This window comes from Rutilus rutilus (genome assembly GCF_951802725.1).
Source record: "Rutilus rutilus genome assembly, chromosome: 5".
In the NCBI taxonomy this organism is placed as follows: domain Eukaryota; kingdom Metazoa; phylum Chordata; class Actinopteri; order Cypriniformes; family Leuciscidae; genus Rutilus; species Rutilus rutilus.
Window position 1 is genome coordinate 12,241,189 of NC_140213.1, and position 14,010 is coordinate 12,255,198.

A 14,010-nucleotide genomic window follows, 5' to 3' on the forward strand; every position below is an offset into this window, starting at 1 on the left:
TTGAACTGGCTGACATCGATTGAAATTACTATTTGCTCAAAAATCATAAAATACACTTACTTCTTCTGGAGGTGACGTTGGATCGCGAACAGTAGGCAAAGATCCACACTTGAGGATTAACTTTGACCCTCGTTCACTAAACAGTCAGTCAGAAAATGATTCTCGCAAACGTATTTAGGAAGTTTAAGTGGCGCCTTTTCTTCATAAATAAAATCCATCCGCTGTGTCTCGGACATGTGATGTGGCTCTGATGTCAGTGAAGACTACTATGTCCATTCTTACATCCCACAACAGCACCTACATTTCTTAGGAGACATTACCGGCTGTCGTTGAAACAATGGCGATGGTGTACAGATCACCGAGGGCGGGGTAACCACAGTGTATATCAAACCACGTCGGTGGGGCTTGCGCAATTCTACGTCACATTGCACCGAATCTTAGAACAGCTCGTTCTGAGACAGTGCTTATGATTTATTGAGATTGTAAAAAAAACACTGGGTGGATTTTTATCATTCTAGGGTGGTTTTGCTCACACACTGCCAACACACATTTATGTTCAAACACCATGTAAAAGTGAATTTTGCATAATAGGTGCCCTTTAAAGGTTTAAGAGCTATAAGTGAAGCAGAACAAAAAACGATGAGGTGACTAGGCTGTCAAATAGGCGGAAATTAGCCTAATCTGCACGCAAACTTACCTTCGTGGCTCACAGGCTTCCTTCTGCACCGAGCTATCGATTTTTAACAAAACAGGCCTACTCAAATGTATCTAACCTAACTATTTTCACTCGTTATTGTCTAAAAACAGAGTTATCCAAAGATAGGCTTACTTGGCGCCAGTAGACAGACCTTTTTTCTCCCATAAATAAAACCTGCTACTTGGGGTATTTTACATGCACAGTGCCAACTTCGAGTCAGTATGGACACGTATAATAAGCCTAATAATAATAAACCTAGTAATAAGTAGACATTTAAAATACATCAGTAACTGATATCATAGTTTAACACAGATAAAATCAGAGTTAAGGCTTGCTTTACGTGTTGCTCGACGAGGATTTCTTAATCGTTGCGATTTCCAATCCTGAGGAGACAAAATGCCACGGAAGCTCCCGCCGTGGAGTGAAGAAGAGGTGGAGTTACGAGGATTCTCAGACAGTTGAAGTGTCCAATGGAGATTTGCTCTCAAGCTATTTTCAACACTTTAGATTGGTTAATAATTTGTAAAAATAACAGAACCACGTGGGGACTGACCAATAGCAATTTTACCTGACCAATACCTGACCAATTTTGTGTAAATTAATGTTTTAATATGCAAATGAGGCCATATATACTTAAATATACACTCATTTGCATACATTTCCAAAAACAAAATCTGGAAATTGGAAAGGACCAGGTTTAAATTTCTTGGTTCTATTTGTTGACATATTAGATGAAAGGGCTTTTACAGAGGGGATTCTGGATATCTTATTTTGTGCTTTAGTAAATTAGAGAATACTGACAATAGCCTTAACATTTTTATGTTTGCCATGTTATTTGGAGTAAAAGGACCTATAACTCAGGATAGAATGATATATCAACAAATCCCTCTATAAAAGCCTTCAGAATATAGTTAAGTATAAGTCTGAAAAAGTTGGTACTTGTAGGTGCTACTTAAGTGTATATATCTGACTCTGCGTGTAAAAAAAAAAAAAAACTAATTTTGAGAAAACAGCCTTTAAAGTTTTATTTTGTAGAATTTCATACATTTCTAATGAAACCCCCACTCTACAAACAAAATATATATTCAGTATAATATTTAAAACACATGGAAATTGATAAATGTGATGTGATCTGGGAAAACCCGTCGGATGTCGCGCTTTCAAAGAGCGAGGATGCGCTGGCCCAAGCCTGGCCCAGCGGCCCGCTGTACGCTTTCCCCCCGATCTCACTGTTGCCACAGGTCATCGGGAGAATCAGGGAGACGCGCCACTCGGTGCTCCTTATAGCCCTGCGCTGGGAGAACCAAACGTGGTTCCCGGAGTTAATGCGGCTGGCAGACTCAGCCCCATGGTCGATCCCGGTGAGAAGAGACCTCTGACTCTAATGACTCTAAAGTCATTCTCAAACCGAGGCATGGTTATGTCCCCAAAGTGATTGGCACTCCTTTCAGAGCGCAGGTCATTTCTCTGTCAGCCTTGCCGGCATCCGGGAGCGAGGTCGATAGTAACCTCCTCTGCCCTGTCAGAGCACTGAGAAATTACATTGCGCGCTCCGCCGCTGTCAGGCGCTCGGAGCAGCTTTTCGTTTCATTTGGAGGGCGCACCAAGGGTCTCGCCGCCTCAAAACACAGTCTGTCCAGATGGATAGTGGACGCTATTGCGGCAGCTTATGCGTCTAAAGACCTGCAGTGCCCTTTGGGCATCAGGGCTCATTCCACCAGAGGCATCGCCTCATCGTGGGCTTGGTCCAGCAGGATTTCTATTCATGACATTTGTACGGCGGCAGGCTGGGCCTCCCCCTCTACATTTGTTAGGTTTTACAACCTGGAAGTCCCCGCCTTGCAGGCTAAACTTCTATCAGTCTAAGTCGTGTGTATGCCCTGCCTAGATTAATCGTGCGCGGGCTACTCTTACTCGATTTAGCTCTCCTGGTTGAGCTGCACTATAAGGGTCGTGTCAAGTTCAGTACAGACCGGCTGAGCCGCTCTGCACCCCCTACTGTGTGCTTATGAACATGTGCTGGCCCACTCTGTTGGCCGCCTGATTCCCACTTATCTGTGTTCCCCGGGCTTCCTCTGGGACTCATGTAGTGGATGCTAGGCGCGCACGGCGTTGACAAGGGGTTCCCGTAGCGTAAGCAACTTACCTCACGTGAGGGCGTCACAGCCCTCAAATTTTTTGGCTTTATATCTCGAGAAAAGATGACTTTACCCGTAGCGTAAGCAACTTACGCAATACTCGTTCCCTGTTCTAGAGAGAACCGAGGTTACATTAGGTAACCGAGTACGTTTGCTTAAACGATCTTGCTCGTCTCTCAATCTTCCAATTTCAAAATGGTTTTCACAGAATTACTTTTGAGTTCGTAAGCTTTTGAATGATACCTAATCTATGATGATTACTAACATACTGTATGTGATATGAAAAAAGGCAATAAAAAAAGAGCGCCAATCATCCCGCTAGCAGGACGTGACAGTTAATTAAACCTGTTTTTCTCAAAATTCTGTTCCTGAAAATCATAGCAATCAGCCGACTTCAGGGGTCAGCCAGGGTATGACAGGCTATTCAAAATCCGCCCAATCATCAATTTGGTCATCCTCCGGTTTTCAGCAATGTATGGTCCATCTAAGCAGCTGTCATTGGATGAAATGACCATTGCGTTCAAAGGGAAATCAACCCTAAAAATGTACAACCCAAACAAACCAGACAAATATGGCTACAAAGTATTTGTTCTGAGTGAAGCCAAGTCAGGCTATGTGCTACAGTGGTCCATGCACACTGGACAAAGTAGGCCTAATGCAAGTGATTTCGGTGCTACACACCTTATTGTCCGTGAGCTGATGGCCCCATACACAGGGAAAGGGCATGAGGTGTACATGGACAGCTATTACACTTCGCCACCCATAGCAGATGAGCTGGCAAGCAATGATTCGGGTTTGTGTGGGACTGTCAGCATTAAGAGGAAGGGGATGCCAAAGGGCCTCACCCGTGAACAGTTACCGTTGAGAAAGGGAGATGACCCAGTCTTCATGAGGAAGGGGAAAATGCTAGCTTGTGTGTTGCATGATACAAAGCGCCTCACAATGCTCTCTACACTGCATTCCAACACATGTGTCAGAAAGCGCATCAGGACCAAACACACTGATAGTGGCTATAGGGAGATAAATAGGCCTGTCTGTGTTGATGACTACAATTCGTTCATGGGGGGTGTCGACACAGCAGACCAGAGAATGAAGACCTACCTCTTTCCCCATAGGTCAAGGAAATGGTACAACAGGATTTTCAATGCCATTCTCAGTGTAAGCATGGTGAACATCATTCCACATCATTTACTGCCGCTGCACTGCTGCTCCTCACAAGGCCCTGAAAGTCTTCGTGCAGGATGTCATCACTGCTTTACTGGAAGGCTTCTCCAGGAAAGAGAGCAACAAAGGCCGAAAGTCGTCCTCACTGGGAGACTTGCCACAGAGACTCACTGAGCGCCACTTTATCTGCCAGGCTGATGGTTACCCAGATTGTGTAGTTTGTTCTGATCAGACAAAATACATGTGCAGGCAGTGTAGGGTGGGTCTTTGTGTTGTGCCTTGCAATGAGAGGTACCACACCATGAAACACTACAAGAAATGTCACCTGGATGGACCAGCAAAAGGCCTGCTACATAAATTCTTTTTTTTTTGTCTGCCATTTATTAGTAATGATTTACACTGTTGTTTTACTATCTATTTCCCTGACCATTTAGTAGTGTACACTATGTGTTCTTTTTTGTGTGTTCATGTCCTTGTGATGTGTGTGTCTTTGTCAGCAAAAAAAAAAAAACATCAACAACCCACCCCCCACCCCCCCCCCCCCCAAAAAAAAAACTAACATTGTCTCTCGTCTTGTCTCGTCTGTCTCTCGTCTTGTCTCATCATCTCACTCATGATCTGTGCCTTGCCATGGCGAGTGAGCTTTTGAACTAAACAGGTCTTGTCTACTTGTGTTTGTGTGTCATATGAATAATATATATATGTGCCCCATACATGGAATCAGAGTGCCTACTGTATGTAGTAAATGGAAAATCTCTACAGCAAAAGGCCAACCGCTACATGCATTCGGTTTGTTTCTACCATTTATTAGTAATGATTTATTATTAGTTTGTTTACTACTTACTATTTACCTGAGCATTCAGTATTGTGCAATATAGCATACAGAAGGTGAGGGACATTTTGGGGGGAAAGAAGTGCTGCATTTTATCATTTAAACATGTGACTTTTCATGAAAATTCTATAATCCAAGATGGCCGCCACCATATGACGTCATAATATGCAAATTAGATGGGGAAATGTAATCCCTACATAAACTTTGGGTCATCCTTAATATTTATCTAATTTACAGAAAGTCTCTATCTTTTATCACTTTTAAGATATAGCCTTTTGAAATTAAGATATCAAAATTTATTTGTTAGACTGACCATTGGTATTGAATTTGTTTGTGACGATGTATCAAAGGTCTGGCTAAAAAGTATTTCTTTAGTATGAGACATCCCATTTATTTATTTGGCTAACCAAGTAAGCCTCACATCCAGTAAATTGTTTTTAACTCCTACTATTTGTCAACAGGCAAAGTTCAATTCGACGTCAGATGAACCAGTCTAACCCTGACTTCACAGTAACCCAGTTCCAGAGGCAGGACTCTCTGACTGGAATGAGTCTGGGCCAGCTAAAACCAGAACTTTACAAACAAAGATCCCTAGATGGCGAGGACAACCGAAGCAGTCATGTGGGCAGCTGTGGACGCCTCCATTTTATTCTTAAATATGACTGTGACCTGGAGCAGCTCATTGTCAAGATCCACAGAGCCCAAGACCTCCCTGCCAAGGACTTCTCTGGAACTTCTGACCCATATGTAAAAATCTACCTTCTCCCAGACCGCAAAACCAAGCACCAGACCAAGGTGCATCGTAAGACTTTAAACCCTGTGTTTGATGAGGTCTTCCTCTTTCCTGTGGCATATGCGGACCTGCCCACAAGGAAGCTGCACTTCAGTGTCTACGATTTTGATCGTTTTTCACGCCACGATATTATTGGCCAGGTGGTGGTTGACAACTTTCTGGATCTAGTGGACTTTCCCAGGGAGACCAAACTCAGCAGGGACATCCAGTATGTGTCTTCGGTGCGTAGATTTTTATTCTTCTGTTGAAATGTATATTTTAAGAGATAATGATACACTTGGACACAACAAAAAAGAGACTCTAAAACACTTGAGAGTCAGTTGAGATATTCAGAGATTATAGATATTTATTTTATCTTTCTTTTTATAAATATGCTGAATTAGCAGAAACAACTTTAAGTTAGCTATGCATGGGTTGATTTACCTCTAAAAGTGCAAACACTGTGGCTCAGTGGCACTCTCAAAAATGCTGTTTGTTCATCAAAACATTCATTTAGCTCTAACAAGTTACCTTTTGGTAATGAGACCTCAGAACTCTGAAACCAGAATGAAAAAAAAAATACAGGTTCCCTTTCGAGGGAAATCGCACTGCGTCGGAATGACACTTTGGAGAATGCCCCTCAGCGTAGCACCTCTGAAGTATAAATGAAACTAAGCCAATCATGATTGGTGTTGCGTCATGACGTAATGTGTGACGGTATACACGGACGCTACATATGGACGCCGGCACACAACAGAGTCAGCTTCTGTGATGAAGCAAGTTGCTCCCAGGCAGGCAGGCTGCGCTGAGGGCGGCTACGCTGGCTTCCCAGGCTACGCTGAGGGCATTCCCCAAAGTGTCGTTCCGACGCAGTGTCTCGTTCCCTTCTCAGGGAACAAGGGTTACAGCCATAACCCGATATGTTTTGCACAATACTAACTGAAATTTAAAAAAATATGAAATTGGCTATTGGCCAAAATTAGTTTTTCGGGATATTGACAAAAGTCCCAGGCATGCATCCCCAGCGCACAAGTCTTTTTTTTTTTTTTTTTTACTTCACAGTTCCTGGTCACATTTCCTTCTATGCTCTACAGAATAAAGAAAGTCATAAAGGTTTGGAATGACATGAGGGTGGTCAGTGAAGCATGACAAATTCTGATTGACAGATTTTGGATATTATATAGATTTTTTGGGTATTAGGATATATTGGGTAAACTACTGCTTTAATTCTATAATATTTACATTTGGTTGAACTATATTATTTTAAGGCCGTCTTTATTGATAATGTTGGAAGCTGCTATGGCATATTGTTTCAAACTTCAATGATTATGAGAAATTAATTCATCAGAATCTTCTGTTCATTGCAAATCATTTGTTTTTTGCACTTCAGAAATTTCAGCACAAATCTATAAAACCATTACCCTCACAGCACAAATCATATATCTGTCAGTTCACACGATCACACACATTTGAAAAGCCACAACTAAATCATGTGAAATGGCAGCTATGTGAAATTTGAATAGAACATAACTGTCTTCTGGCAGGGCTGCCAACTGTAAAAACAAACATTGCATCACAATAAGTGTAATTGTGATTGTCAAAACATTTGGTAACTAAATATAATTGTATGAAGTTTAGTGACAACATGTTACACATGTTGTACAATGACTGGTAGTATACAGTTTTTATTATTGCTTGACAAAAATTTCAAGATTTCAATTCCATTCTTGTGATTTGATTCCGATTTTGATTCAATATTGACTAATTTGGATACATGTTTATTTTACATTTTATTTAAAAAAATAATCTCACCTAATGCTGTAAACATAGAGGGCCTAATCTGCTGGTATTATTAAAGGTTAAAAATAACAAATTAAATATAATGCAGTTTTTGTTATAATAACAATTATTTAATGGCTTAAAGCGGGGCTCGGTAGTTTCGGGATTTCTTCGCTGTATTCTCGCTTTTTGCTCGCAGGTTTCTCTCTAGAGCTCCCCCCACAGCTTCGGAATAGATATTTGACAACACTGTTGTAAAAACTCGTTGGCGATTCTCAGACACCAGAGGCTAGTAGATCAACGACATCAAAGGAGATGGGACATTCTTTAAAACGTCTTCTTCATTCGGGTTCGAACAGCGTGAGGGAGCGCAATAATGACAGCATTTTAGCAGCTTTCTTTTGGCCGTAAAGCAATTGTTTACATCGCGAGACCTGATATCACGCGATACTTCCTGACGGCCCAAAGTTGCAAGTGCGGATTTTCCGCTCACGGGCACCAGGGGGGTGCGAAACGACCACCATTCAACCCCAACTAAGTAATATAACCATTCCAATGACTCTGAAGCTGTTCAGTTAAGGTAAAAAAGTTACTTAGATCACCTTTAAGTAAAAATATAATAAATATGTAATATAGTGCTCAGCAAAATCTCCTCTCAAGCTATTTTTTCAATTCAATTAACATGCTATGGTCATTAAATGGCTTTCCTGAGGTAAATGTAACGTTATGTGACATAATTGTTCTCCTGCTGTTATATATTGACCTCTTTCAGTGGTTGAAAAACACTAATTGGTCGATATTATGTATACTTTCGGTAAGTTGTACTGCATCTTTAAATAAAAAAGTAACAGATGATCGGTTCACGTGCACTTGAACTAAGGCACTCAGCGATCTGTCACGTCACATTTACAAGCGCCAAACGTATTTTTATCTGAATTTCGTAATAAAATTGACGGAATCTAAGAGCTGAGAATTAGTTTAATATTAAAAGTACCTCTTTGCTCCGCAATTTTTCTGTGCGTGAGAAAATGGATGTGTGGCGTGAGAGCATGTGAAAAGTGTCAATTGCGTGAGTCTCACGCTCAATGCGTGAGAGTTGGCAGCCCTGCTTCTGGTCATAGCAAGTGGAGGATATAGCTAAGAAAATATGAATCTCGATTATTATTATTATTATTTTTTGCTTTTTGGAGATATTTGAGCCTCTACCCCTTTAATTTTGAAAGCAAAAGTGTCATTTTCAATCATTTTGTGCCCCCGTAGATGTCTGTGCATGCCACTGATCTGGAGTCTAGTAAACATTGCAGTTTTTCAAGTGCATAAGCAATGAACTGACTCTGAGGGGCATTTTGAAATAAAACCACTGGTGACTCTTAAATTAACAGCACACATGATGTGTTTTTATGTTCAAAGTCCTGTGCTTCCTTCTGGTTCAAAAAGAATAAGTAGAGCTCATTTAAGGCACAACTCAAACTAATGAGACACATCTACCATGATCTGTCATAACAATCCACAAATACAAAATTCATAGAGAAAATAAGAGGCTTGTCCCAAATGGCCTCATTCAAGTGTACTGTAGCTTGTAGTGTGTTATAATCAAATTATGATTATAAATTAAATCACCCTCAAGGTTTATTTTGCAATAATGACTGTCTGACTGTACCATTTACCAAATAGATAAATAAGAAGAATAAGAATAGATACCAAATAGATAAATGAGAAGAATAGCATGAAATATTGATTTGATCTGAAATTATTATATTATGTGAGAAGGGATTACAGGGTGATACAAGATACATGCTATGGGAAATTAGTTGACGGGGACAACAATCGTTTATACAGTTTATCACAATAAAAAATGAAAGACATGTATAATAGGTATAATGTGTTTCCATTGGTTTTCATAGGTTTTCTTAAAGTGTACAAGTTGCATATGGACAGACATGACGTGATAATGACACCCACTGTCAATGCATGGACAGCTTTTAGATAAATATTTTATATAAGAAAGGTGTTTTATATTTAAAGTTGTTTGAATGTTCACAAATCATCAGCAGCAGTTGCCCTTGAGCATTTGTTTACCCTTTCTAAATGGCAGGACCACTAGCTTCTCAGATCCTGTACAAAACTCATCAAAATGACCTTTTATTGTCAGAACCAGCACGACCCCTGGTTATCTTCATCATGAGCCTCAGGCATACAATAGAGTGTCAGGTACAAACTTATAATATCTCAGTCATCCCGAAAACCTTCTTTTTTTGCACCCTGTATGCTGAGTGTTTAGACATGATAGGCAAATGCCATCATAGAAAAAAAATATATATATATCATAGAATCTGACAGATGCTGGTCTACTGCTTGGATACCCCCAGTTCCAAAATCAAGAGTGAACAGACTGTAACAGTAAGCGCTTTTGAGGAAATATAATTGCTGGATTTGCCATCAATTTGAAACCTACTCAGTTTTCTCAGAGGCACTTGGTAGCAATTAAGCTAAAAATCTATATGAGCAGATTCTGATCTAAATTCTGATCACAAAGTATGCACTTACTTTATGCTTAAATGTTTTCTGTATAACTGCTCAGGGTGACTTCTCGATATCAGCCAGTTTTGAATTACCGTGAGACGCCAATCAGCATAACATCTAATGATGCTAAATTATCTGTAGGTGTGTGTGTGTGTGTGAGTCCCAAATGTAATGGGGAAGGTTATGGAAAGACCTGGCGACCTACCCCGGAAAAACCATCATCAATGAAATTCATGGACAGTCCATAGAATCACCAAGAGTCAGATACGACTGAAATAGTTAATGAATGAATGAATAGCCAGGTGTAGATGAAACTCATCAATGTGGCAGTAAGTTCTCAGTTAAATCCTCCGTTTTCCTCCTTTTTATAAGCCATCATTGTGAAGTTCAGATGAATAGGTGTTAAAAAAGCTCATCTCACATTCTCTGCTGAGTTATTTCCAGAACAAGTGATAACACGGCTGTTACTTTTTAATGTTGCTGACGTTAGTGTTGTTCTGATATGATGAAAACTGCTGTGAATAAATTCATGAGATGGAGCCCACTGCTTTCCACTGTTTTATAGAGTCGGCAGTCTAATGGTGTGTGCACAACAAAAGCGAAGCGAATATTCACATCGCGCTACTTGCTCTAGATTACTCGTGGGATTCTTGTTTTTCGCGTCACTCATGCGAATTAAAACATTGCGCACAACAACAACAACAACATTCCTTTTTGCCCTTTTTTCCGTCATCAACCATGTTGGAGATAACTACTATTGCTGCTCTGTACCTGTTGTGGAAGTCCCAAATATGCCGGAAAGTCCAACTTCCTCGCTTACTTTTCTTCAAGCTATCTCCTTTTTTGTCCAGTCTCTGTATGAATACATTTTTGTCATAAATTCTGGGGTGCCCGCAGACAGCTACAATAATGCTCTCCTCCATTTTCTGATACAACTAGACATGTCTATAAGCTCTTCGCTAATTGGCATGCACGACAACGCGTCATGTGAATTTCCCGCTTGAGTTAAAATTTTCTAACTTGCGCGGAAGACGCGATTGAGGTGAATATCCCACATTCACGGCAATCGCGTCACCCAATTTGCGTCGCCAGGCGTGGATTTGCATCTATTCGCGTCTTTGCGTTGACTTTGTAATCTACTCGCGCAAATAATTAAATTAGCTTTTGGTGTGCACACACCACTACAAAGATATCAATACCATGATTAGTTTTAACAGTATGTTAAACAGTATTTAACAGTATGTTAAACAGTATTTAACAGTATTTTAACAGTATGTTAAAACTATCGACATGAATTATTAATTAAAAATCAAGTCAAGTCACCTTCATTTATATAATGCGTTCTACAATACAGATTGTTTCAAAGCAGCTTTACAGTGATAAAAGGAAATTAATGCAAAAAAGATTGTTTTGGCTGTACAACAGCTCTATAAGAAAGTTATTGTCCTGCTTAAGTCTTTGATTGATTCATTTCAGTTGAAAACAACATTAGTTATTAACTTGGGGCCGCTTACATGACACCGTTTGAAAAACAGAAAACTTGCCTTCTGGCCGTTCATTCACATGTCAACTGTGTTTTGGTGGCCTGAGAATGCAAACATTGAAATAGGACCAAAGTGCATGTTTTTGAAAACGAGTTTCCATGTGAACAGGATAACATGTTTTGATAACATTTTCATCTGTACAGAGGAAAAAAACGTGTCGGTGTCAATGACGCCTTAGCAGGGGATAGTCTTGTTGACACAGTCTCTGCTAACACTTCAGGGCTGCTTTGTGGTTGTGTCTAGGCACAGGTCCTTTATCTGATCTGAATATGGCCTGTGTCCAGCTGACTATTATAACCCTTGGGATAAACAGAGAGACTAATATTAGCGTTTATGCCATTCTCCTTATGATGTGAGGAGTAGACAGGGTGCGATTTGTGAAAAAAACTGAGGGGGGGATGTTTTAAATCATTTTTATTCATAAAAATAAATCATGAGAACATGAACTTCATCACTGCATTTGCAGGAATTGTAAAATATTTTTTCTTATTAACTCATGAAGTAGCCTAGTCAATTATTTTAACGCAATATTTTTACTCTAATAGCTTTTCCCACACATATGAACTCATGCACAACGAAAAAACATGCAAGAATTAAATCTCCCTCCCAGTACGAATAGTGCCACTCGGCTAGACATGTCAAAACACTTATTTATGAATGGCACATTACAGCGCTTTACTTAGTTCAATAGGCTAGGCTACTTCTATATATACAGTGCCGCTGCTAGCCACTTTGGTGCCCTAAGCATAATTCCTTTATGATGCCCCCCACCCTGACCCCGAAAAAAAAAAAAGTTTGTTTTTGCCAGTTTAACTTTTTATTACCAAACATATAACTCAATACCAATAATAACACAATAGCAGCATCACAGTATAAAACTTAAGAACACTAAAAAGAGAAAGTAAAATCTTCACAGCTTTGCTGACTTTGTATTATGTAGAATAGCCAACACACACTACACATTTGAAAGTGCAAACTTTTCTTCAGTAAACAGAATAGCAAATAAATAAATAAATAAATTTGAATAAATTACATTTATTAGACAAAATATTCAAACAAAGAATCTTATACCGGAAAAAATAATAAACATTTAAAACTGAAAGCATGGCAGCCAAGGAGTTTTCCCCCTTTATTCCTTATTTATCAACTATTTGATAAATCTAATCTAATTTAATATAAAAGCATAATAGAATGAGGTGCAATAATGCACACAATTAAACAGTAATGTTTGCTTTATATCATTCATAATGACATTTTATATTTTATATATATATATTTAACAGGAATTGTTAGCCTACCATGTGCACTGCACTGACTGCTAACGTTAACTGTTACTGAGAAAGTATTAACCACTGTCACGTCAAAATAAACCATAAACTACTGCTCAATATCTAAAGAAAGATAGTAAAGAAAGTAACAGCTAGCTGGCGTCAGTTATTTGTAAAATAGGTAATGTTTAACAGTAAAATCTCAATTTAGCTTGCACCGAAGTTATAATAACATAGTTTGCTAACATTAACGTCAGCAAGTTCGAGGCGCATTACGATTAGCAGCAGCACCATGCAGCACATTTCCCGTATTTAAGAATGATTAAACATGGACTTACCTGCAAGTGATGCACGGGCATCATCTTCTTTCTTTTCTCAGATCCTGACTCCTGCTGTCTTTTCGGGGCCATTTCCAAAAAAGTTGCCTACTGTCTGTCTGTCAAACTTCGTCAGGCGCCCGCGCGAACGCGTCCTTCGGCCTTCGCATTCGCAAAGGCGGCCGCGCGAACAATCGGCACGGACATCCAACGGGGGGCGGTACTTTCTAGACTAGAGCAATTCAATTATCTTGTTCCCCCTTTTTGTTACATATAGGCCTACATGGCTAAAATGTGCCTAATAATATTTCTATAGGCTAATGAAATAATATCGGCATTATAATATTTTTTTTTCATTAGGCTATTTTTGGTGCCCCCTCAGTACTTGGTGCCCTACGCACAGCGCGTGATGCGAGTGGTGGGAGCGGCGGCGCTGTATATATATATCAGCCTCTGCTGAACCACGGATTGATTGCAAAGTTAAACCATCACAGTAGAAACAGTTTTACTGCTGCTGTTAAAGTAATAACGTTAACTTTACATCGCGATGCTGAGCTACAGTGAAATGATAGAAAAGACAGATGCATTATCTGTGTTAGTCAATTCGCCTCATTCGCGCAAACGAGGCTAATTCGCGTATACCGCGCCACGCTAAATGCCTCATTCGCGCCGCAGGACCTCTAGACGCGTGTAAACGCGTCTTTACATTGACTTAACATTGAAATATATATTTGAAATATACATTGAAATCCATTCCATTCTGAATAAACAAACAACGCAGTTTACATGCTTCGTCCTTGTTGCATTTTTCACTAAGATAATGATTAATAAATGCACGCACAATTATCCGTGAACTTGATAAATGTTGCAGATATGTTTTAAAATGCACAAACAAATGCCTTTCAACTTATGTGTGCAAAATTCAGAAGTAAATGAATGTGCAGCAATTTGTACAAATAAAACGTCTGTAGGCCTA

General features: G+C 39.7%; 1 protein-coding gene across 1 annotated transcript in view; it reads left to right on the top strand.

The window, feature by feature from the left end:
* Window positions 1-14,010, top strand: part of syt9a (synaptotagmin IXa) — a 58,398-nt gene that overhangs the window by 18,091 nt on the left and 26,297 nt on the right. Inside the window, exon 3 of the mRNA XM_084409475.1 lies at window positions 5,293-5,845. Within this exon, the coding sequence (XP_084265601.1) occupies window positions 5,293-5,845 (553 nt within the window). The remainder of the gene's footprint in view (window positions 1-5,292; window positions 5,846-14,010) is intronic.